This window comes from Staurois parvus, unplaced genomic scaffold, assembly GCF_062004578.1.
Source record: "Staurois parvus isolate SC_StPar_1 unplaced genomic scaffold, SC_StPar_1.0 ptg000845l, whole genome shotgun sequence".
NCBI lineage: Eukaryota > Metazoa > Chordata > Amphibia > Anura > Ranidae > Staurois > Staurois parvus.
Window position 1 is genome coordinate 3,267,462 of NW_028318641.1, and position 26,680 is coordinate 3,294,141.

General features: G+C 45.3%; 1 protein-coding gene across 2 annotated transcripts in view; it reads right to left on the bottom strand.

The window, feature by feature from the left end:
- Nucleotides 1-11,915: 11,915 nt before the first annotated feature.
- LRRC28 (leucine rich repeat containing 28) overlaps nt 11,916-26,680 on the bottom strand; it is an 87,020-nt gene continuing 72,255 nt past the window's right edge. For both annotated transcript variants that reach the window (XM_089655545.1, XM_089655544.1), the window contains exons 7-10: nt 25,238-25,340; nt 15,924-16,099; nt 13,816-13,975; nt 11,916-12,528 (exon numbers count right to left, since the gene is read on the bottom strand). In XM_089655545.1, the coding sequence (XP_089511671.1) occupies nt 12,456-12,528; nt 13,816-13,975; nt 15,924-16,099; nt 25,238-25,340 (512 nt within the window). In that variant the 3' untranslated portion in view covers nt 11,916-12,455. The remainder of the gene's footprint in view (nt 12,529-13,815; nt 13,976-15,923; nt 16,100-25,237; nt 25,341-26,680) is intronic.

Genomic DNA, 26,680 nt, shown 5'->3' on the forward strand with positions numbered 1-26,680 from the left:
GATCCCCCGCTGAGCAGGCGGATGCGTCTGGAGGAGTCTGCCCGTGTAAAAGGGCCCTAAAATGTAATTTGGCCACTAGTCAATTTATGGGGTCTATATACTCTGGCAAAGCTAGTTTGAGATCTAACACAAGCAAATTAGAGTATGTTTTTCCTGGATCAGTCTCCTAAAGCACACAAACCATAGTAAGAAACCTGTCCAGTTACTTGTTGCATGAAGTAGTGGGTGCTCCATCCACAGTTGCCCAGCTGCAGGTAAAACAATAAGGAAGACGATCCGCACTAGCTCCACTGCTCGAAAATCTTCGTTTATTATAAAGACCACAATGTATGCATCACAGATATAGTAGGTTGACACGTTTCAGCTTACACAGCTTTAGTCCTAACTTTACGACTAAATCTGAAACGCGTGAACCAACTGTATCTGTGATGCATACACTTTGGTCTTTATAATAAACAAAGATTTTAGAGCAGTGCGGATCATCTTCTTTAATGGTTTACCTGCAGCTACAAAAGCCATAGTCCAAACAAGGGGTCTCCAAACTTTCTAAACAAGGGGCCAGTTTACTATCCCTCAGACTTTAGGTGTCAGTAGGAGGAATAGTGCCCCAAAATTGGTGTCAGTGGGAGGAATAGTGCCCCATCATTGCTGTAGGTGTGAGGAATACTGTCCCATTGTTGGTGTCAGTGGGAGGAATAGTGCCCCATCATTGCTGTAGGTGGGAGGAATACTGTCCCATTGTTGGTGTCAGAGGGAGGAATAGTGCCTGATTATTGGGAGGAATAGTGCTCCACTGTTGGTATCAGCGAGAGGAAGAGTTCGCCCAAGACCCGGATAAAGGCAAGCAAAGGGCCACATTCAGCCACTAGGCTGCAGTTTGGAGACCACTGTTCTAGACCCAGCAACTCTAGAGATAACAGACCACTGTATGAATTTCATAGCTGAGTAACATTAATACATTTTTAATCGATAAAACTGGAGAACAAAAACAGTCAATTGAAAATCATCTCACATCAATAAAAATGAGCAGACATCTCCTTTAACGCCGTTAAATTACAGTAAAGGTTATTGTTTTTTCAGCAAGAAGAACCTGCTATTGTGATAAAACCATCAACCTATTTGGTCTTAATATATTAAAATCCCGAGGGGGTTGGACTAAGGATGGAACACGCAGAAGAGTGACAAAAAAAACAGCTTTATTTCAGTCCAGGTTTGTTGAGAAGTTACTGGGATGAAGTCATAAGCACCAAAGATCTATTCCAGTGCCTTGGATAAGGTGTCTGGTCTGCAGCCCCAATGTTCTCCAAGCACATAGTGTTGAGAGATTTTCTGTCAGCACCGGAGATCTAGAAAACACGCAACACTTCCCTTCCCAGGCAAACCTTATGGCAGAAATGATGCTATGGGTCCACATATAAAAGTTTCTTCCTATCAGTAATTCTATGGTTTAATGTAAATTCCTAAATCTCTGGTGGTCAAATGCTTTAAAGGCAAGTTTAAAAGTCTGAGATACTCAGATGTGATTAAGCACCTTTAGAACAATCTAACGATGGCTATATTTTGGCAGATTTTTCAGCTGATACAAAAGTTTTGAGAGCCATGATTCATAATCTCGACGCTGTAATAATTTGTTCACACTGACGGGGTAGTAGTTCCCATAAAGGCACTTGTTGGCCAATGCCTTAGAGCAATAGGGTTAAAGGGGTCAGCACCAGGTCTCTAGGTTCACAACCATAATAACTTTCCTTGTTTTGTTTCTTTAGGCCATCTCTCAACACATGCTGACAAATTCAGCAAGAGAGATCTCGGGAGAAGGCGGTCTGAAGAAAATCTGTAAGATTTCACAAGATCTCCATGCTGGAAAATCTCTAACATTTAGAGTAATCATGGTAATAGTGACTGGTTGAGTCATGACAACAACCCTGTTGTGTTTTGTTAAAACACGTAACGGAGAACCTTACCAGTCTTCAATATTGTAGTACAGTCTGAATGGTACATGGTCGTAATCTGGAGAACAGTTATGAAAATAGGAAAACACCACTCTCCCAATCAGCCACTATATTATAGCCATCAAGATGGCTTCATCCTGTGAGTCTCCGCCAAAGGCCAGTATATATAGTATAGCCATCAAGATGGCTTCAGCCTGTTAGTCTCCACCAAAGGCCAGTATATATATTAAAGCCACCAAGATGGCTTCAGCCTGTGAGTCTCTGCCAAAGGCCCGCATATATAGTATAACCATCAAGATGGCTTCAGCCTGTGAGTCTCCATCAAAGGCCAGTATATATATAGTATAGCCATCAAGATGGCTTCAGCTTGTGAGTCTCCACCAAAGGCCAGTATATATAGTATAGCCATCAAGATGGCTTCATCCTGTGAGTCTCCACCAAAGGCCAGTATATAAATTAAAGCCACCAAGATGGCTTCAGCCTGTGAGTCTCCACCAAAGGCCCGTATATATAGTATAACCATCAAGATGGCTTCAGCCTGCGAGTCTCTGCCAAAGGCCCATATAAATAGTATAACCATCAAGATGGCTTCAGCCTGCGAGTCTCTGCCAAAGGCCCGTATAAATAGTATAACCATCAAGATGGCTTCAGCCTGCGAGTCTCTGCCAAAGGCCCATATAAATAGTATAACCATCAAGATGGCTTCAGCCTGCGAGTCTCTGCCAAAGGCCCATATAAATAGTATAACCATCAAGATGGCTTCAGCCTATGAGTCTCCATCAAAAGCCAGTATATATAGTATAGCCATCAAGATGACTTCAGCTTGTGAATCTCCACCAAAGGCCAGTATATATAGTATAACCATCAAGATGGCTTCAGCCTGTGAGTCTCCACAAAAGGCCAGTATATATAGTAAAGCACCAAGATGGCTTCAGCCTGTGAGTCTCTGCCAAAGGCCAGTATATATAGTAAAGCCATCAAGATGGCTTCAGCCTGTGAGTCTCTGCCAAAGGCCAACCAATGCATTTCATCCCACCAATAGGGGGCGGAATATGTCACTTGGCATGGCCTTTGGCAGAGACTCACAGGCTGAAGCCATCTTGATGCCTATACTATAGTGGCTGTTTGGAAGAGCGGTGCTTTCTTATTTCAAGCATACACTGCCTCAGATGGGCTTTTTGCTAGCCTGCACCCCTCACCTGAGGATTGTGGGAGCACGTTGCTTTGAGCGCGCGTTCCAAGTGTGGTATCTAGCTTGGAGAACAGTTATGTTTAGATCTCACTGTATCAGAAGAAAGATCTGCGTGCCTATAGCCAACACACAAAATCAGAAACAGACCTTTGTGCCACTTGTTCAATTTCTTGGATTATACATAGTCACAATCTGTAAACCAGGTCAGAATACATTATTAAGAACATTTTTCAAAAATTCCATATTCTCGTAGTAGTCTTGTCTAGAACATCCATGTAAATAGCGCTTGCGATCCACAGAGAGATCAATGATAATGGTAGTGTCAGATCTGCAACCTGTTTGATTTAAAGCTGAATTCCAGGAATTCAGCCACTTTGTAAAAAGTGAAGGCAAACTATGAGTTAAATCCAATGAGCTGCATGACATCTCCTGGGCTTATCTCTATTATTTACATTTGGCAGGTTTATTGTTCTGTCCAGAGACACTCCAAGGAACTGAGCAGAGAAACACACAGATCAGCTATGCCCGCCTCTCCCCTCTGCTGCCCAATCCCAGAAGCCTGTGTATTTTGTAAATGTGATCACATAATATCAAGGCTTCTGTGATTGGGCAGGAGGAGGGGCAGGCATAGCAGCTTCAGCGACTCTCCTGTTCAAGATGCATAGCTCAAGGAACAGTGCCGCTCTCCCAGAACTACAGCGACAGCTGTCTTCTGGGCGTATCATAAAACTGTCAGATATATATAATAGTGCTAAGAACAGGAGGTGGAATGCACCTTATTGGACGTATCTTACAGTGTGCCTTCATTTCTTTTTTTTACAAAGTAGTTGAATTCCTGGAATTCAGCTTTAATAGTTTAAAATGTAAAAATGTAATAGTTAACCAAGTTCATTTTTGTAGAAGGTCAGTGGCATCTATACGGTCTCTATACAGGCGTACCTCGGTTTTCGAATGCCTCGATTAACGTAATTTTTGGTTTACGAATGAAAATCCATTGACAATAATGCCTCGGTTTACAAATTTTTTTTGCAATACGAAGTGTATGTCGGTGCCAATTACTAAATGCAATTGCCGGCTTTTTTTTTTTTCTTCACTATAGCGGACAGAGTTAGCTGTCACTTTCCCGGAGCTAAAGGATACTTTGTTTCTTTTATATCAGGGAAATAAACTAAAAGCAAACTTTCTTTCTTTTAGCTGGGGGGAAAGTGACAGCTGATTCCCTGAGATATAGTGAAGAAAAAAAAAGCCGGTAATTACATTTAAAAACCGGCACTGACCTATAGTGACAGCAACTTTTTTTGTTTTACTTTTTTTCTGACCTCCGGAACGGATTAATTGTTTTTCAATGGATTCCTATGGGAAACCGCGTTTTCGATTTCTGGATTTTTTGCAATACGAAATGTCCCGGAGAACGCATTAAATTCGTAAACCGAGGTACACCTGTATGTGTAATGTTAAAGTGTAGTCAAACTTTTGAGTGGAGAAGGAATAGAATTCTTGTTGGTTTTTAACTGCTGTTAGATTTTCATCTCATATCATGACAAAGAATGGCAACCAAATGCGCGTTGCAAGTTTTGCTGTGATCTTGAAATCCAAATCGCCTAATGTGAACAAGGCCTAAGGTCTGTTTCATATCAGCTTCAGCATGTATAAGAGAAGTGTGAACAAAAAGCATTTACAAAGCATTTGCAGAGCTTTCAGCAAGCTTTGTCAAAGATGTTAAAGTACCGTTCAACTCCAGTCTGTAAATGTTGAACAGATCCTAATGGCTTGTTTAAAGTGACAGTTAGCACTCTCATCAGGATCTGTGTTCAACATTTACAAACTAGAGCTGAATGGAACTTTAAAAGCTTCAAAAAAGTTTTCTGAAAGCTCTGCAAATGCTTTATAAAAGCTTGCTGTTCACACTGCTCCAAGCTGAAATTGGTGTGAAACACGCCTGTGGGGCCCCATCAAGCTTTAAGAACTTGACAGAGATTCTAACCTTTTCCACTTCATCCAAAATCAGAATAAATTGGCTTGACATACAATTTAAGTGTGAAACAATTTTGCACATAACAATAAAATTATTCAATTTCAATTAAACAGATATTCTGTATTAAAAAGAAAAATACAGTACCTCTGGCATGGATCCCAGCTGTACAAATCTCTGCTCTACACCTATGATAGGTGCCGAACCTTCCAGTCTGAGGGTGCAGTTTTACCTTCATGCAACCCCTGGGTCTGCATGAAACCTCATATCTGAAGGCTGTATCACAGGGATCACTCTCCCCACAGGGGCAGATTAACAAAAATGATCATAACTATTATTTTCTTCTTTTTTTTTTTGTAACAGGAGGCTTAGTCATATAAAACAGCAAATAATAACATTCATAAATACATATGTAGTTTCATGCAAGGAATATATTTGAAATAAAGTATGATTACTGAGAAGAGCCATTTTACCCCACATTGTTTACCTGCTGATATCCAGTTAAAGTGGACCTTCACCCTCCTCATCCACCTAACACCTTAGTACACACCCCACCTCTTGCTTTACTACATAATGTAATTTGTATTTCTCACCCTACTACCATTTTTTTTTTAAGACGTGCTTCCGGGTTTCTTGCCTAGTAAGAATGATGGCCCCCTCAGTTACAAACTCTTGGGACACCCACATCATGGATCCCAGCAGGCATTGGGTTACCATACTGCACACACACACACAAGTGCGTGTCATCAGGAGGGACATCTGGCTTGTCCATGCACATCATCAGCAAGAACCCAGAAGAGACAGCAGCCCCTGAAGATGTAGCTAAAGAAGATGGCGGTGTGGGACCTGGCTTGCAGTAGACTGCAACAGGGCAGTGCTGGATCCACTGGACCTGTGCGTATGTATTCTGAGGATAACACACCAGAACAAGTAAGAGGAGATTTAAAAAAAATGCACTGTGGGGGTAAAGTTTCTCTTTAAATCGGAACGACACTGCATCTGAGCACCACAACCAAAAACTAATTTCATTCATTCTCAAAAGGGTAACTCCAATTTCGTGGGGAAAAAAAATGAAAATAAATAATATAGCATTTACAATTGCGATGCAAGTCATCTCCTAGATCAGTGGTTCTCAACCTGTGGGTCGCGACCCCTTTGGGGGTCGAACGACCCTTTCACTGGGGTCCCCTAAGACCATCGGAAAACACATATTTCCGATGTGTAAAGAGCAGCTACTGTGTAGAAAGCAGCTGCTGTGTTGAAAGCAGCTACTCTGTTAAAAGCAGCTACTGTGTTGAAAGCAGCAGTATTGGAGGTAAAACGACACTCATGAATTATAATTACTGGGTAAATAATTTTATGGTTGGGGGTCACCACAACATGAGGAACTGTATTAAAGGGTCACGGCATTGGGAAGGTTGAGAACCACTGACCTAGATTGTAAGCTCCCAGGGCCCTCAAATCCTTCTTGTATTGACCTGTATTGTTGCTGTATTGTCTCCCGTTATATTGTAAAGTGCTGAGCAAACTGTTGGCGCTATATAAATCCTGTATAATAATAATAATATTGTAACTGAATTTTATCAAAAATGACCTTTCCTTTTCAATCTGCAGCGCTGGAATTTTCTGTAAAATGCAATATGGTGACCTGGAGGAGTTCTCTACACAGAGGGTGTACAGAACACCCACTGAAAATGTCATTTCAGTTAAGTCAGATTTTGGGTATCCTCTGCAACAAAATTAAATTTTTGGTGACATACACCCTATGGGAAATCACGTCTAAAGATATGCAGACCCTGCTATTTTCCTCATTAGAGCCCTGCAGGTGTAGCAGCTGACTGATAATTATAAAATCACTCCCATGCAGAGTCACTCCGCCCATGGACACAAACAGCTATTTCTTCAGAAAAACAAAAAGGTAAGAATTTGCAACAAAGTCTGTTAAAATCCGTGCAATGTACGTAGATCACTCAGAGGGCAATGGTTTTTTTTCACAACAAAAGTGGAGTTAAAGTGGTATTAAAGGCTCTGCTTTTTTTTAAATATCAAACATATCATACTTACATGCTCTATGCAGTGGTTTTGCACAGGGCAGACCCGATCTTACTCTTCTCAGGTCCCCCGCCAGTGCTCCTCCCTCTTTACCAGTGCCAATAGCAAGCCGCTTGCTATGGGGGCACTGGAACATGCTTGCCCCAGAATCGGCTCTATGCGTCCATAAGACACATAAGTCCACGGCTTGGCCTGCTCCCTGCCCTCTCCTCATTGGCTCACTGGCTGTGATTGACAGCAATGGGAGCCAATGGCTTCTGTTGTCTCAGCCAATGCGGAGAGGGAGTCCCGGGACAGCTGAGGCTCCCATGCACATTGCTGGATCGAGAGGGCACTCAAGTAAGAATTGTGGGGGTGGGGGGGCTGTGGGGGGAGCAGCACAGTTTTTTTACCTTCATGCAAACACCCCCATCCATCCATGTCTCCATGTTTTCTTTTGTTGAGAAACCTCTTTGAAAAACAACCTCCTTAAATTGCTGGCCAAGGCCATCTTGAGTAAGGGCAGATGATTCACGTAGCACTTACCTCCTGGAATCCATCTACCCTTAGCACAAGCATGCAGGCAGGAGGATGTACTTGGCTGAGAAAACCCCTCCTCCCCTCCTGAAGACTCCTGGGATGTATGATATAATTTGCCTAGGCCTGGAAACCAGGAAGTAACTGAAAAAATGTAAAAAAAAAAAGTTTAAAACAAATAAATATGATATACTCTCCTATCTATTTACTAATGCTATCATCATAAGGATTACATTTGGTCAATGTTGATTGAGAGAGTGAAGATCAGCTTTAAGGATGTTGCAGGTGGCTTTATGTAAAATGGCATTTAATACTGGTCAACGGACTGCACAGCAAATGCAATTGGGTCTAATACAGGGGCGGACTGACAACTCATGGGGCTCCCGGGCAATAGGGGATCATGGGGCCCCTGTGTCCTTGCCCAAACTCAAAAAAAGCCTATGAAAAAAGTACCAGGGGCATCTCATGGGGCCCCCTACTGACCCCAGGCCCTCGGGCAGTGCCCGAGTTTCCAAATGGTCAGTCCGCCCCTGGTCTAATATATCATGTGATGTACAGGTTCTATCACATAAGTATTTATGAATGCTGTCCACAGCTTTTATGTACCTGACCTTGAAAAGAAAGAAATGGGAAGCCAATCTTGACCAGGAAAGCAGTACATAAAAGGCTGCCTTGCTGACAAATACACCAGAGAAAGGCCTCCTGTGAAGCAGTGCATACAGCAGAAAGCTGACACGTGGATGTCGCCATGTCATTTCATTGTGGAGGTGCGCTCTTTGTTGGGCTTGTATGTTGCACCCTCTTTTGAATCAACATATGTATACCACCAGGAGTGGGAGAAGACTCTAATGTGACTTTTAAAACTTGCATGTGATAACTGTACTGGTTTTATGCTTCCTTAAAGCCCAACTCTGGACACAATAAACTGACTCGGGTTAAAGCAGCTATACATTCTGCTGCCAAAACCCCCCCCCCCCCCCCCCCCCCGCCATGCTGGCTTTGTTTTACATCCAGCAAATCTATTTGTTTACATGGAAGGCTTAGCACAGCTTGCGCTGTACCTCCAGTCCAGTTGGATGTAAGCACTGCAGGTCTCATAGAACACACAGCACTCTGCCTCCCTCTCCTCCTAGCCATTCACAAAATGAAGCCAGGGGCTGTGTGTTTTGTGAATGGCAAGGAGGAGAGCGAGGCGAAGACACAACATTAGCGCTGGGGCCTATGAGACCTGCAGTGCTTACATCTGTGCGGGCCAGAAGAACAGCGGGAACTGTACTAATCCCAGCATGTAAACAAACAGATCTGCCAAATGCAGAATAAAGTCAGCATGATGGATGAATTACTTCGGTGGAACATATAACTGCTTTAAGCTGGGTAAAGGTATTGTGCATGGAGATAGGCTTTAAACCTAAAACAAAATGTAATAACTTGCAGCTTACCAGTCCCTAGATGTAGCGGCTGCATTAGTTTCCTAGTCTCCTAGATTGTAAGCTCCCAGGATCAGGGCCCTCCTATGCCTCTTGTATTGAACTGTATTGTTGCTGTATTGTCTCCCGGTATATTGTAAAGCGCTGAGCAAACTGTTGGCACCATATAAATCCTGTATAATAATAATAATAATGTATATAAATCCTGTATAATAATAATAATAATTAGTTCTCTGTTGTCTTTTTTATTTCTTACCCAATCCAGCAAATAATACACTTCTGTATGCCTGCCTTTGTGTGTCTCCATTACATGATGGACTGATGGGACAAGGATGCAGATGAAGATTTTTGTGCTTTTTAATAAGCTCACGGGAAGTGACACTTTCCACAGCATTTCTGGCAAGATCAGCAGGCATTTTTTTGTACTTGCTGAAAATGTTCTTAGCCTGAAAAGTGAAGCAAGGAATTTAGACTTATGCAGGCCATAGACGGGGAGAAAAACGGCCGATTTTTTTTTAAAAAAACGAAAAATCGGTCGTTCAAGCGGCCGACGTTACCAGCAATGGTAAAAAAAAATCGGCCGATTTTCATCCCGTCTACAGCCGGCAAAAAGTGTCCCTGCAGAGAGCTCCGCTATTTCTTTGACAGTTCTTTGACATTTATAGCGGTTGCAACAATGTATCTATTTGTATCCATTTAGGATACAGATGTTTTTATTCGGAAACAAATAGATACATTGTTGCAACCGCTATAAATGTCAAGGAACTGTCAAAGAAATAGTGGAGCTCTCTGCAGGGACACTTTTTGCCGGACTGGAATAATTCTTCTTCTTCTTTTTCCTCCTCTTCCTCTTCTTCTTTTTGTCTTCCTCTTGCAGGTCACTGCTCATGCGCAGATTTTTTATCGGTAAAAAATCAGCCGATTTACCCATCATTGCCGCGAAAATTGGCCGATCGGCAAAATCGGCCGATTTCTTTTCCAACTCTACCGATAAAAAAAATGTGCCAAAATACCGAAAAACGGTCGAACAAATAGCCCACTAACGATCCGAAAATCGGCTGATTTTATTTCCGGCCGAAAAATCGGCCGATTTTCAACCCATCTATGGCCTGCATTACCTGTGAATTTCATGTTTTGGCGTACAGGACAGATTACTGAATAAACTCTTGGAAATTATTTGAATGATCCTTGGTGTGCTGGTAACATATACTTTGGTTCACGGCAAAAGTTCAATAAATAGGGTGACCCTGTCTTACCTGTCCATGTCACTGGGTCTCTGTATAGTCTCGGCTTTGCCTGTTACGGTGGGCATACTGCTGGAGGGGTCTTCGGGGTGTGGGTTCCATAGGTATGGACCACGGTTCTGGACCTGTTTAGCACCCTGCAGCTAGCTACACGATTTGCACCAGGTGAAAAGGTGAACAGCCAAGCAGGATCCAGTGCTCAATGCAACATTACAGGCTATACCCATGGTGTGGTCTGGGTACAGCTCCCAAGTTTTACAGAGGCTGCACTGACGTAGTCGCACGGTTTCAATTTTTGTATTAGAAGAGAGAGTGTTCCAGAAGAATCCTTAAGTGAAATAAACGAATTAAAGTGGTTGTAAACCTCAGATATGAAATGTACAAGGCATATCCCTCTATAGTATGTACTTGTCTCAATCCAGAGCACTGAGTGTCATTTGTCTGCTGTCTTGTTCCTTGGCTATGAGTCACTTATGACAAGTTTTCCTAACACCAAGAGAAAAAAGGTGACAGGGGAGGGACCTCCAGCACACAGCCTGTGATCGACAGCCTCAGCTCTGTTCCTGTGTGAAGCTAGGGGCCGTGGGTTTCCTTTCTCTCCAATCAGCTCTCAGAGCTCTCCTCACTGAGCTCTGCAGAGTGTAGTTTCAGCTTCCCACCCCCTTTTTCTGGCAGCTATATAAATTCTACAATTTGAACAGATGTAGAGAAGACTGCAGAACAACAGGTACAACTTATATAGGAGGATTTGTTTAATCTCTGTGCAAGGACGGACTGACAACTCATGGGGCCCTCGGGCAATAGGGGATCATGGGGCCCCTGTGTCCTTGCCCAAACTCAAAAAAGCCTATGAAAAAAGGTTCCAGGAGCATCTCATGGGGCCCCCTACTGACCCTGGGCCCTGGGCAGTGCCCGAGTTTCCAAATGGTCAGTCCGCCCCTGTCTCTGTGTATTACCTGAAGCCAGTCACTTCACTGGGTATATGTAAGGGTTTACAGCCACTTTAAGATTAGAATGATTTCTCTGTAACCCCTTCACGCCGGCGCCTCCCGGCCCTTTAAGGGTTCCAGAAGCCGGGAGGCAGGGCGGGGTTTAGGGTCACGTGACCACCGTGACGCGCCATCACGACGGTCACATGATCGGGAAAGGTCGCGATCGAAAGAGGAGATCGGGACCTTTCCGTGAGTACCGGACATGTGTGCTGGGAGCGCGCAGGGCGCGCGCTCTCAGCACATATGTCCTTTTTTAATAGAACGCAAATGTTCAGCCGCTCTAGGCCCAGGCGCCGGTAGGCCGCACATATGTGTGCGGCCGGTGTGAAGAGGTTAAGGAAGAAGAGGTCCTTCACCTTAGGATACTAGCAAAAAACAGAGGACTCACGGAGTGGGGTTGGGTTATAGGGGAACATCCAGGGGCATGTCCAGCAGAGCTTTGCAAGTATCCAATCGCCTGAAGGTAGCAGCCTATAACCCTGGGTCTATAAACATCAAGCCTGTGTCCTATACTGTACGATTATGATACTTATAGAGCCACTACAACGAAGGACTGGCAAACTGCAATATATTCAATCAATTTTTTTTGTTTTTAGGTTTATTAAGGCCTGGTGCTAGCAACTTCACACTCAGACCCTCAATGTAGCACATTCCTTACTGATGCTCTTTAACAGAGATATATATATATATATATATATATATATATATATATATATACACTCTTCCACAGTTAACCCATACACATACTCCTGTATCGTCCACATTATAACCTCTCCTCATTTCACCCTCCTTGTTTCAACAACTGTGTGCTCATATTGAAAGTTAAGGATAGAACTGTTGAATCTCTTCATTCATAAGTATTTTGGAAGGAGGTAAGGAGCTTCCACCTCCGTGTGGTATTCATGATTCATCTGTAAACACAGAAGTAGAAAAATGTCTTTTTGGAGAAGCCTGTGGGAAGGACAGTAACGTGTAAGAGCGGTTGGATGTTGTTGACAAGGTTGAGGTCTTTTTTCCAAATACAGGAGGTCCTGGTTGCTCCTGATGTTTGTACAGTGAAAGGACAGCAGAAGATGGGACAGTCAGAGATTAGTGGTGAAATAAATATGCATCAACTCAGTAGGTCAAATGTCTGCAGACACTGGGTGGAGCAGCAGTAAGCCACAAAACTGACAGCTGTTCTCCTGCGAAAACAAACCAACATAGTATTTTATTATCTTATAGCAATCTCAAATCACTAATATATCTCAACATTGGCATTAGAAAAAGGGAATTGGGGTGCGTTTTTGCCATTCCCCGAATGCCTAGCAAAGCAGCCTACAATGGATAATATGGGCAGTGGACAGAGCTGTTCACATTTGAAAAATGTTTGCGTCGCTTTACGTCACTGTGTGGCAAACATGAAGCTACATGTCGAGTCTGGAAGGAACTGAAGCTTGTCAATGCCTTTCATTCAGGTTAATAGTAACACGCTGTAAACGTGCCTTTAGCATCTACAGCACGTTTACAGTGCGCTTCCATGGTGACACTGTACTACTTGTGGGGGTGATGAAGACTTTTTTTTCTTTTACACTGATTGCTTTTACACCCATAAAGGCTGTAAAAGCAATCATTTCTCCTTCTCTCTAGCTGCGTTCTTGCAGCCATTGAGAACTACTGAGTGAGCTGTGATTGGTCACATGGTACAAGGCTGTTGTGAATAACCTTGTACCACGTGACCTCTGTGATCATTGACAGATTTCACACGTAGTAAGCAATGTCACAAGTGACATCTTGCTTACTACTTTGCACGTGATCACTGATTGGCCAATCAGTGATCACATGATCGGGACCTCGTACAGAGGTCCCGTCCGACGATCAGTGTTCCACTGTGTCCGGAGAACACAGCGGGCACCAGATCGTGGTGCTGTGCGCAGGGAGCGTGCACAAGCAGGGGGCGGGGAGGCCGTTTATAAACGGCCACCCGACCCTGCACTGCCACCGTCCGGCCGTTTATATACAACAGCCGGACGGGAGGTGGTTAAATACAATGTTTCATTAAAATTTAAATTGTTTTTCCTTATCCAATGTAATAGAAAAATGTGATTAAACGGGGAGGGGGGCAAGGGCGCCAATTTTATAGTTTGTCCCCGGGTGCAAAATATCCTAGCTACGCCTCTGCTCTGTCACAATTTGAGAATAACACAGCCATGAGGCCCTTTGCCCACACTGAAAGCTGCAGGACTTGTCTGCAGGAGTCTGGCATTGCAACCTTGTTCCACTGATCACGGGTGCAATGCTTTCCAGGCTCCTGCAGGCACAAAAATAAAAAATACACATTTTATTTCCCTGCAAAAAAATGTGCATTTATTATTTTTTTCCCAAAACGGTGAACTTATCCTTTAAAGATCATGATTTAGCAGGTGTTATCAATTTTAGCAACATATAATAAAGTGTTCAATTTACAGAAATGATCCAGTCTCTGAAATTACCCTTGATGAAGTCCGGCCATAGGGGTCTCCCTCAGAGGAAAGAGCTTTGGATAGACTATGGTAAACATTGACTGACTGCAGCGATGACAGTGTCCCAGGGGGCACTGCAGCAACTCCAGAAGACTTCTGGGCAATGAGATGTGCGATAGACAACTTAAATCTAAAAACAAAAGGAATATATTGGTTGGTGTAAAGCAATTGAGTGACAAAAATATGTACTTCCCTCACATTTTTAGACAAATAAAATAAAAGGTAACAGATATGAAAGCTTCTAAAATACTAAAACATTTATATGATGGTTATAAGATGTTTGAAGAGAAATTGCTTTTTTTTTAGTTTCCTCATACCGTGCAATATTTAATGTGACTGTAAAGGATCTTTTTTTTGTTTTATTTAAACAACAAACGTGTTATACTTGCCAGCTCTGTGCAAAGTTTTTTCACAGAGCAGCCCCAATTCTCCTTTTCTGCGCTCCTGGCTTCTCCTGCCTTCTGAGTAGCCCCCTTAGCAAGCTGTTTGCTAAGGGGGTTACTCGTGCAGGCTCAATGCTCAGCTGCACTGTGTGCGTCTCTTGACAAATACAGTGCAGCTTGGCTCTGCTCCGTTGTCACTGGATTTGATTGACAACAGCAAGAGCCAATGAGTCCACTGAGGAGGGAGAGAGAGAGAGTAGTGCTGCTGTTTTCTGGGGGTGAATCGCTGGATTGAGATCAGGCTCAAGTAGGTATGCAATGTCCCATCATTGGTTTTAATGGGAGGAATACTGGCCCATCATTGGTTTTAATAGGAGGAATAGTGCCCCATCATTGGTTTCAATTGGAGGAATAGTGCCCCTTGTTGGTATCAGTGGGAGGAATAGTACCCCATCATTGGTTTTAATGGGAGGAATAGTACTCAATGATTGGTTTTAAAGGGAGGAATAGTTCCCCCTTGTTGGTATGAGTGGGAGGAATAGTACCCCATCATTGGTTTTAATGGGAGGAATAGTACCCCATCATTGGTTTTAGTGGGAGGAATAGTGCCCCTTTTTTGTATCAGTGGGAGGAATAGAACCCCATCATTAGTTTAATGGGAGGAATAGTACCCCATCATTGGTTTTAAAGGGAGGAATAGTTCCCCCTTGTTGGTATCCATGGGAGGAATAGTACCCCATCATTGGTTTTAATGGGAGGAATAGTTCCCCTTGTTGGTATCAGTGGGAGGAATAGTACCCCATCATTGGTTTTAATGGGAGGAATAGTGCTCCTTGTTGGTAGCAGTCGCAGAAATAGTGCCCCATTGGTGCTGTTAGTAAGAGGAATGGTGTCCCATCACTAGTGTCAGTTGGAGGTTTAGTGCCCCAAGGGCTGCATAAAGGCAAGCAAAGGGTCACGTCTAAACACATCAAAAATGCTCCGGAATGCATCACATGACAACAAATTAAAAAAACTGTTTGCTGTAACCGATTATAAATTGTGAACTGAAGTTTGGTCTCAATTTGTTAGTGCATCTAAATCTGGTAATACATTTAACAATCCCCCCCCCCCCCCAGACTGACAATGCTGCTGTTCACAGGTCTCCGTTGCACCTTCATCCAGAGTGGGGGCGCTCTAATACAAAAGGTGTGTTACTGGCCAGATCACCAGGTGAAAACAGAGGGGGAAAAGCCTAAGGAAAAAAAAATGAATGCAGCCACCACATCTAATGATTGGTAAGGTGCAATGTATTACATTTTTGGTATAATCCCACTTTAATAAAGGTTTAAAAAACTTAGGTGATAGTTCTTTTACATTTACATGAGATTTTAGGGCTGGTTCACACCACAGAAACACACTCCAAAAGATTTGCGGATGTGTATTTGCTTACAATTCTCAACCCAGTGACTCACACCAGATGCGTATCTGCATGTGTGTTTTCGATGCGTACCAGTGCGTTTTTTTTCCCTTGCTTGTTCAATCCAAACGCTCAAATCTAAAAACACTGAGCGTTCAAAGAACACCCATGATCTGCATAAATCACATGTGCCCTTTTGTGAGACAAGTCAATCCCCCAGGAATGTGTGTGACTGATATACATATAGAGAGGAAACATGTGCTTTGCATACGAACGTGTGAAGATGGCGCTTTCACCTGGTAAGATTGAGCAGAGTGCAGCGTGAAGAGAGCGCAGTGCCAGCTCCTGGAGAGGCAACACTGAATCACATGGCAATCCGATGCCCTTCACCTCCGCCGGCAGATGGACGCTGAGGGGACCAGAGGTGAAGGAAAGCAGCTTTGTTTCGGATACTGGAACGGGAGAGCCGCAGCTGTGAGGGATGGAAGGAAGGAAACTGTTAAACATAACATCATGAGGTGTCTTTCCTTTCCTGGAATTCTCTGACAGAAGCATCTAGAGTTCTACGAAACGAAGCCTGCTCTTTATTAGAAAACGTAGGCCCGGCTCTTAGCAGGTAGCCATTTCCAATCACTTTGCAGTGGAAAACAGCGATCATTCTTTGACCTTGATCCAAACAGACTCCTAAACAGGAACTCACAAGTACAGCAAAGAAACACCTCACATCAATCCCCCAGACATAGTCACACTTTACAGTGCAAATAAAATACACTCCACATTTGCTGAGGAAACAATTATATAGATCAGGGGCCTTCAAACTTTTCAGTGTACATCAGAGTCCCCTTTATATCACAGTCCCCATCAAAGTCCCCCATACATAAAGCCTCCCTTACACCAGGGTCCCATCAGAGTCCCCTTTACATCACAGTTCCCATCAAAGTCCCCCATACATAAAGCCTCCCTTACACCAGGGTCCCATCAGAGCCCCCTTTATATCACAGTCCCCATCAAACTCCCCCATACATAAAGCCTCCCTTACACCAGGGTCCCATCAGAGTCCCCTTTATATCACAGTCCCCATCAAAGTCCCCCATACATAAAGCCTCCCTTACACCAGGGTCCCATCAGAGCCCCCTTTATATCACAGTCCCCATCAAAGTCCCCCATACATAAAGCCTCCCTTACACCAGGGTCCCATCAGAGTCCCCTTTATATCACAGTCCCCATCAAAGTCCCCCATACATAAAGCCTCCCTTACACCAGGGTCCCATCAGAGCCCCCTTTATATCACAGTCCCCATCAAAGTCCCCCATACATAAAGCCTCCCTTACACCAGGGTCCCATCAGAGCCCCCTTTATATCACAGTCCCCATCAAAGTCCCCCATACATAAAGCCTCCCTTACACCAGGGTCCCATCAGAGCCCCCTTTATATCACAGTCCCCATCAACGTCCCCCATACATAAAGCCTCCCTTACACCAGGGTCCCATCAGAGCCCCCTTTATATCACAGTCCCCATCAACGTCCCCCATACATAAAGCCTCCCTTACACCAGGGTCTCATCAGAGCCCCCTTGATATCACAGTCCCCATCAAAGTCCCCCATATATAAAGCCTCCCTTACACCAGGGTCTCATCAGAGCCCCTTTTATATCATTAGTCCCAATTAGGGTCTCCTTTATATCATAGTTCCCATCAAATCCCCTTACATTAAGCCTCCCTTACATCAAAGCCCCCATTAGAGTCCCCTTTACATCACAGCCCCCGTATATAAAGCCTCACTTACATCAGCGTCCTTATCAGAGCACTCATTAGGGTCCCTTTTATATCACAGTCCCCATCAAAGTCCCGCTTACATAAAGCCTCCCTTACATCAAAGTCCTTGTTTACATCAGGGTCCCCCATTAGAGTCCTCTTTACATCAGAGTCACCTTTATATAACAGTCCCCATCAAAGTCTCCCTTACATCAGCATCCTCATCAGAGCACCCATTAGGGTTCCTTTTATATCACAGTCTCCATCAAAGTCTCCCTTACGTTATAGTCCCAATCAGAGTCCCTTTTACATGAAGCCTCCATTATAGCATAGTCCCCATCCTAATACCCATTTACATCAGGGCCTCCTTTATATCACAGTCCCCATCAAAGCCCTCCTTGAATAAATACTCCCTTACATCAGGGTCCCCATCAGAGCCCCCTTACATCAAAATCCCCATTAGAGTCCCCTTTACATTACAGTCCCCATTAAAGTCACCCTCACATAAAGCCTCCCTTACATCAGAGTCCCCATCAGAGCCCCCCTTACATCAAAGTCCCCTTTATATCACAATCCACATTAAAGTCCCTCTCTACATAAAGTTTCCTTTACATCACAGTCCCCATCAAAGTCTCCCTTACATACAGTAAAAGCCTCACTTACATTAGGGTCCCCATCATAGCCCCCCTTGCAAAGTCCCCTATTACATAAGGGTACTCATCAGAGCCCCCCCCCTTACATTAGGGGTCCCCGCTTATATCGTAGTCTTCCTCAAAGTCTCTCCTTAATTCAGGATCCACATTAGAGTCCCCCTTACATTAGAGCACAACATTCCCAAAAGTGGCTATAAATGTAAGTGGGTGCTGCAGTGACCACCGGCTGCAAATCAAAGACATTCAAAGTGAGAAGCACGTCACCAGCACACCCAGGATCTCTAGAACAGGTCCAAGGTTCAGCAATCACATGCCTGATGAAGGGGCCCTGCAAAGCTCAAAAATGTTGCTTTTGTAAGGATGACGTGATCACTGAATAAAACTTTGCACCTGTTCTGGAAATCCTCAGTGTGTCGGTGACATACTTCTCCCCTTATACCAGAGTCCCTCCTTACATCAGTGTCCCCATCAGAGCCCCATCCTTACATCAGTGTCCCCATCAGAGCTCCTTCTTACATCAGTGTCCCCATCAGAGCTCCTTCTTACATCAGTGTCCCCATCAGAGCCCCATCCTTACATCAGTGTCCTCATCAGAGCCCCTCCTTACATCAAGTGTCCCCATCAGAGCCCCATTCTTACATCAGTGTCCCCATCAGAGCCCCATTCTTACATCAGTGTCCCCATCAGAGCTCCTTCTTACATCAGTGTCCCCATCAGAGCCCCTCCCTATATCAGTGTCCCCATCAGAGCTTCATTCTTACATCAGTGTCCCCATCAGAGCTCCTTCTTACATCAGTGTCCCCATCAGAGCTCCTTCTTACATCAGTGTCCCCATCAGAGCCCCTCCCTATATCAGTGTCCCCATCAGAGCCCCTCCCTATATCAGTGTCCCCATCAGAGCCCCATCCTTACATCAGTGTCCCCATCAGAGCCCCTCCCTATATTAGTGTCCCCATCAGAGCCCCATCCTTACATCAGTGTCCCCATCAGAGCCCCTCCCTATATCAGTGTCCCCATCAGAGCCCCATCCTTACATCAGTGTCCCCATCAGAGCCCCATCCTTACATCAGTGTCCCCATCAGAGCCCCATCCTTACATCAGTGTCCCCATCAGAGCTCCTCCTTACATCAGTGTCCCCATCAGAGCCCCTCCCTATATCAGTGTCCCCATCAGAGCCCCTCCTTACATCAGTGTCCCCATCAGTGCCCCATCCTTACAACAGTGTCCCCATCAGAGCTCCTCCTTACATCAGTGTCCCCATCAGAGCCCCATCCCTATATCAGTGTCCCCATCAGAGTGCCACTTACATCAGAGTCCCCCTTACATAAGAGTCCCAACCAGAGTCCCCCTTACATCAGTGTCTGTGTGCAGGTTGGTGGGTTTAAGCAGAGACCTCAGGCAGTTCATGCTAACCTTAATCCTCAATGTATGCACACTAAGAATACATCTCTGACCTTAGCTGTGGGCTGGATGTGGCACGGGGGGCCGTAGTTTGGAGACACCCGATACATTTTGTAAACATTTTTTGCAAACGTTATTGCATTCTTACTTGCCTTACTAAGTAACTTATGTAAGCCCTGCAATGCCCTTTCTCACACTTGTGGCTAAATGGAAGGTTCTTCCTTCATTATAATGACCTGAGCACTACTTCATACACGTAAACGTCTCAGCATCTGTCTGAAAATGAATTCCTATTGCAGTGAATGTCTATAGTTTGAATTCAAGTCTTGTTCAGACTTTTTGAAAAAGCGCTGAACTAGTTGCACCAATGGGAAATGACATTTCTTGGACTGATCTGTACACAAAGGGCTTGATTTACTATTTACTTAACCAGTGAAATACTGGCTACATTCGTGCAACACTGTACCCATATGAAGTTTTTTTTTCCATTTTTTTGAAACAGATAGAGCTTTCTTTTGGTGGTGTTTAATCACTGCTGAGTTTTTTATTTTTTTGCTAAACAAATGAAAAAAGAACATTTTGAAAAAAAAACAACTTTTTTTTAGTTTCTGTTATAACATTTTGCAAATAAGTCATTTTTCTTCTTCACTGATGGATGCTAATGTGGCTGCACTGATGGGCACTCATGTGGCTGTACTGATGGGCACTCATGTGGCTGTGCTGATGGGCACTCATGTGGCTGCGCTGATGGGCACTCATGTGGCTGCGCTGATGGGCACTCATGTGGCTGCGCTGATGGGCACTCATGTGGCTGCGCTGCTGGGCACTCATGTGGCTGCGCTGATGGGCACTCATGTGGCTGCGCTGATGGGCACTCATGTGGCTGCGCTGATGGGCACTCATGTGGCTGCGCTGATGGGCACTCATGTGGCTGCGCTGATGGGCACTCATGTGGCTGCACTGATGGGCACTCATGTGGCTGCACTGATGGGCACTCATGTGGCTGCACTGATGGGCACTCATGTGGCTGCACTGATGGGCACTCATGTGGCTGCACTGATGGGCACTCATGTGGCTGCGCTGATGGGCACTCATCACTCATGTGGCTGCGCTGATGGGCACTCATGTGGCTGCACTGATGGGCACTCATGTGGCTGCACTGATGGGCACTCATGTGGCTGCACTGATGGGCACTCATGTGGCTGCACTGATGGGCACTCATGTGGCTGCACTGATGGGCACTCATGTGGCTGCACTGATGGGCACTCATGTGGCTGCACTGATGGGCACTCATGTGGCTGCACTGATGGGCACTCATGTGGCTGCACTGATGGGCACTCATGTGGCTGCACTGATGGGCACTAATGAGGCTTCACTGACGGGGCTGCAGTGATAATCAGGGCAATGATAATCAGTGTAAACAATGTACTGACAGGCCTTGCCAGTTATTGGCTGTATTCCTCACACAGACACGCTGTATCTGTGTGAGGAAAGGACTGCCGATAACCATTAATCCTGTTTACATGTGATCAGCTGTGATTGGCCATTTACCAGGGGCGGACTGACAACTCATGGGGCCCCCGGGCAATAGGAAATCAAAGGGCCCCTGTGTCCTTGCCCACACTCAAACCACACCCAAAAAAGCCTATGCAAGGTACCAGAGGCATCTCATGGGGTCCCCTACTGACCCCGGGCACTGCCCGAGTGGCTAAATGGTCAGTCTGCCCCTGCCCTTTACCCTGATCTGTGATCAGTGTCCAAAGGATATAGTAGTCACAGGGTGTGCAGGGGGCCATAAACTGGATGACCGGGCTGTAGCTCCCAGAACTGGATGACCGGGCTGTAGCTCCCAGAACTGGATGACCGGGCTGTAGCTCCCAGAACTGGATGACCGGGCTGTAGCTCCCAGAACTGGATGACCGGGCTGTAGCTCCCAGAACTGGATGACCGGGCTGTAGCGTCTTTCAGCTATAGCGCAGTTAAAGGAAACACATTCAATTTTGCAAAGGAAGATGCAAATTATCCCCAGAGCTTAGCGAATGTGTTGCTCTGTGAAGAATACCCATTCACATGCAAGGAAAAAAAAACAAAACAAACGCATTTTTGCTTGCACACGAATGGATGAAAGAAGTCAGCAGAGCTTCATCCCATTCGCTAAGATCTGGGGGTAAATTCTTATGCAAAGTGAACGACTCATTTAACCTTTAGTAAATCAAACCCAAAGTGTACAGAACACCACAGGTTGCCATATCTGCAAGGAAGCCACTTCTTTTGAGAAAAATTGCGCTTTTTGGATCCAAGGTCTAAATGTGCGTTTTCACACATTTTATCAGGCGCTCCAACTGAAATCTATGGAGACAAAAACTATGTGAAAGGGCTTGTTCACATGTGCGGCAGGGACTGCGATCCACTTTCCGATTGCTTTTTAGAGGCGTTTGCTGTATCACCTCCTCACTGCCCGCTTTAACCCCTTGATCCAAAAATAGCGCATGCAACTGCGGTTGTGGGGCGCTTGCAGGGCAGCCCCATTCACTTGCGACCTGGGGTATAAATCCTGCCATGGCTGCAGCATGTATACACTCCCTAGGGACCTCTAGAAGTGCCTTTCCATCATCACTATCCACAGAGGAGGTATCTACTCCAGGCTACATCCTTCCCAGGAAAACGGTAAAATTGCACACTCACCAGAGACTCTGGGCTACATCCTTCCCAGGAAAACGGTAAAATTGCACACTCACCAGAGACGCAATATAAATGTGCATTTACATCAAATACACCAGAGGTGGTTTTTGATGTAAATGCGCATTTATATTGCGTCTCTGGTGTATTTGTTGTAAATGCGCATTTATATTGCGTCTCTGGTGAGTGTGCAATTTTACCGTTTTCCCTGCACGTCACCGGATCACGTGTCACTGGGAATAGAGAAGTTACCTGTTCAACTTATCATTTTCCTGTACCTCCACCACTCCCATCACTTTTGGACATTTAATATTGTTGCATTTGTGTCATACATAGTGCATGTTTGTTGGGAATATTATTCCATATTGGATACGGACACCAGGGGGTTTATTTACTAAAGCTGGAGAGTGCAAAATCAGACTCACTTCTGCATAGAAACCAATCAGCTTCCAGGTTTCATTGCCAAAGCTTCATTGAACAAGCTGAGGTTAGAAGCTGATTGGTTTCTATGCAGAAGGGAGTCTGATTTTGGACTCTCCAGCTTTAGTAAATAAACCCCCATCTGTCACCATTTTGGTATTCTATTCTATGCTCTATTGGACATTTTCTTGTGCATTTTAGCCTCAGGAGTTTGCATTTATATGGTTTTAGAATGTTTTAGCGCTGCACTACACATTTTATGTGTACACTCCCAGCCGGTATCTCTGCAGCTAAAATGGGAGCGGTTCGGGGTGGTAAATCCATGGCTCAACCGCCTGCCTTTACTGCCCCTCCACCACACATGAGCGAATGAGCCCATAAAAAGCTCATGTATCTTTTCAAGTGACATGCGCCTGAGCGTGAACAGGCACTATTCAAAACAATAGTGTTTTTAATGCTGAGCATTTTGTAGCTTCAGGCTACAAAAGGCTCAGGTGTTGTGAATGAGGCCTAACACAAGGCCTGGTCACATGCCTGATGAAGGGGTCCTGCGAGACTCCGAAACGTTGCCTTGCTGTAACTATGTGATCGTTCATTAAAACCTTTGGACTCATATTGGTGATCCTCTGTGTGCTGGTGACATTCTCCCTTGCTGATTCTGTTCTGTTCCAGCCGACGGTCGCTGCAGCTCCCACTTATACACACCGCCATTGTTAACGCAGGAACGTGTGCGCTTGGATTGTACACTTGCATGGAGGCCTAACACAATCCACCTTCACTAAGAGAAAGAAAAGTCGATAGAAATACAGTGGGACAAAAAAGTATTTAGTCAGCCTCCAATTGTGCAAGTTCTCCCACTTAAAAAGATGAGAGAGACCTGTAATTGGCATCATAGGTAGACCTCAACTATGAGAGACAAAATGAGAAAACAAATCCAGACAATCACATTGGCTGATCTGGAAAGAATTTATTTGCAAATTATGGTGGAAAATAAGTATTTGGTCAATATCAAAAGTTCATCTCAATACTTTGTTATATATCCTTTGTTGGCAATGACAGAGGTCGGACGTTTCCTGTAAGTCTTCACAAGGTTGACACACACTGTTGCTGGTATGTTGGCCCATTCCTCCTCCATGCAGATCTCCTCTAGAGCAGTGATGTTTTGGGGCTGTCGCTGGGCAACACGGGCTTTCAACTCCCTCCAAAGGTTTTCTATGGGGTTGAGATCTGGAGACTGGCTAGGCCACTCCAGGACCTTGAAATGCTTCTTACGAAGCCACTCCTTCATTGTCCAGGCGGTATGTTTGGGATCATTGTCATGTTGGAAGACCCAGCCACGTTTCATCTTCAATGCCCTTGCTGATGGAAGGAGGTTTGCACTCAAAATCTCACGATACATGGCCCCATTCATTCTGTCCTGTACATGGATCAGTCGTCCTGGTCCCTTTGTGGAGAAACAGCCCCAAAGCATGATGTTGCCATCCCCATGCTTCACAGTAGGTATGGTGTTCTTTGGATGCAACTCAGCATTCTCTCTCCTCCAAACACGACGAGTTGTGTTTCTACCAAACAGTTCTATTTTGGTTTCATCTGACCATATGACATTCTCCCAATCCTCTTCTGGATCATCCAAATGCTCTCTAGCAAACTTCAGATGGGCCCGGACATGTACTGGCTTAAGCAGGGGGACACGTCTGGCACTGCAGGATCTGAGTCCCTGGTAGCGTAGTGTATTACTGATGGAAGCCTTTGTTACGTTGGTCCCAGCTCTCTGCAGGTCATTCACTAGGTCCCCCCGTGTGGTCCTGGGATTTTTTCTCACCGTTCTTGTGATCATTTTGACCCCACGGGGTGAGATCTTGCGTGGATCCCCAGATCGAGGGAGATTATCAGTGGTCTTGTATGTCTTCCATTTTCTAATTATTGCTCCCACAGTTGATTTGTTCACACCAAGCTGCTTGCCTATTGCAGATTAAGTCTTCCCAGCCTGGTGCAGGTCTACAATTTTGTTTCTGGTGTCCTTCGACAGCTCTTTGGTCTTCACCATAGTGGAGTTTGGAGTGTGACTGTTTGAGGTTGTGGACAGGTGTCTTTTATACTGATAACAAGTTCAAACAGGTGCCATTGATACAGGTAATGAGTGCAGGACAGAGGAGCCTCTTAAAGAAGAAGGTACAGGTCTGTGAGAGCCAGAAATCTTGCTTGTTTGTAGGTGACCAAATACTTATTTTCCATCATAATTTGCAAACAAATTCTTTCCAAATCAGCCAATGTGATTGTCTGGATTTTTTTTCTCATTTTGTCTCTCATAGTTGAGGTCTACCTATGATGCCAATTACAGGCCTCTCTCATCTTTTTAAGTGGGAGAACTTGCACAATTGGTGGCTGACTAAATACTTTTTTGCCCCACTGTACATATCTTTGGTGCAAAGGCAACAAAAAACAGTGTATGAGCTGCTCAGCCAGCAAACACCCTGTTCATTCTGTCATGCCTCTGTTTCAAAGGCTAGATTATTGGATATTAATAACATTTATTGTAAATGCAGATTGCTAAGAGCAGAAGACTACATGTCATTGTAAATACAAAAGCTTTTAAGAAGTGCTAAATGATCTATTTACATATACTCAGTACAACATTTATTGCACAAGGATGCAGAAAATGAATCCTAGGTAACTCTATATGTGGGAATGGGAATGGCTTACCCGCTGCAGCCGATCACTTTATTGTAGAGATAGGAAGGGAGACCCTTCAGCTGAATGTTATTATCCACATACACGTATTGCAGCTCTCGAGACCTTCCCAAATCTGAATGCAAAACAATAAAAATATCTTTAATAATATAAAAGCAAAGTTTTAATTTGTCCGCATACATTCCTTTTTATTCCGGCATAATGCCTAAATCAGAGCTTTGTGTTGCTAGTGGGTGATTATGCCAATAGAAGCAGCTTTTCCTCCTCCTCCTTTCTTGTCTGTGTGACCCCCTTTGTTCACTCATACTCCCCACCTTGTCCCCTCTATTCCCCCACCACTGACACCCCTGCCAACTCATCCCCACCCTTTCTCACTGACAGGCATTCTCCCTACTGACAGTCATCCCTCCAGAGGACACAATGATATTCCTGTATAGCCGTGTGTACTCTCCAGCGCTCCAGGAAATAAATTGCCAAAGGGAGGCCAAGGGAACCAGGACAGGAGTGGCCTACAGGGATGCAGCCCCCCTCAGATGGGGTAAATCAACCACTGGGAAAAGAGCAGACAGGCGGTACAAACACCTAGTGCATTATCCAGCATTATCCAGTAGCTCTGAGGAAAGGGATTCGTCCCAGAAACGCGTCACAACACCTCACCACACTGACAGTCAGAACACCAGACCGCGCCGACAGTCACAACGCCAGACCGCGCCGACAGTCACAACGCCAGACCGCGCCGACAGTCACAACGCCAGACCGCGCCGACAGTCACAACGCCTGACCGCGCCGACAGTCACAACGCCTGACCGCGCCGACAGTCACAACGCCTGACCGCGCCGACAGTCACAACGCCAGACCGCGCCGACAGTCACAACGCCTGACCGCGCCGACAGTCACAACGCCGGATCGCGCCGACAGTCACAACGCCGGATCGCGCCGACAGTCACAATGCCTGACCGCGCCGACAGTCACAACGCCTGACCGCGCCGACAGTCACAACGCCTGACCGCGCCGACAGTCACAACGCCAGACCGCGCCGACAGTCACAACGCCTGACCGCGCCGACAGTCACAACGCCGGATCGCGCCGACAGTCACAACGCCGGATCGCGCCGACAGTCACAACGCCTGACCGCGCCGACAGTCACAACGCCTGACCGCGCCGACAGTCACAACGCCTGACCGCGCCGACAGTCACAACGCCTGACCGCGCCGACAGTCACAACACCAGACCGCGCCGACAGTCACAACGCCTGACCTCGCCGACAGTCAGAACCCTTGACCCCGCCAACAGTCACAACGCCTGACCGCGCCGACAGTCACAACGCCTGATCGCGCCGACAGTCACAACGCCTGACCGCGCCGACAGTCACAACAACTGACCACGCCGACAGTCACAACAACTGACCACGCTGACAGTCACAACAACTGACCCCGCTGACAGTCACAACACCTG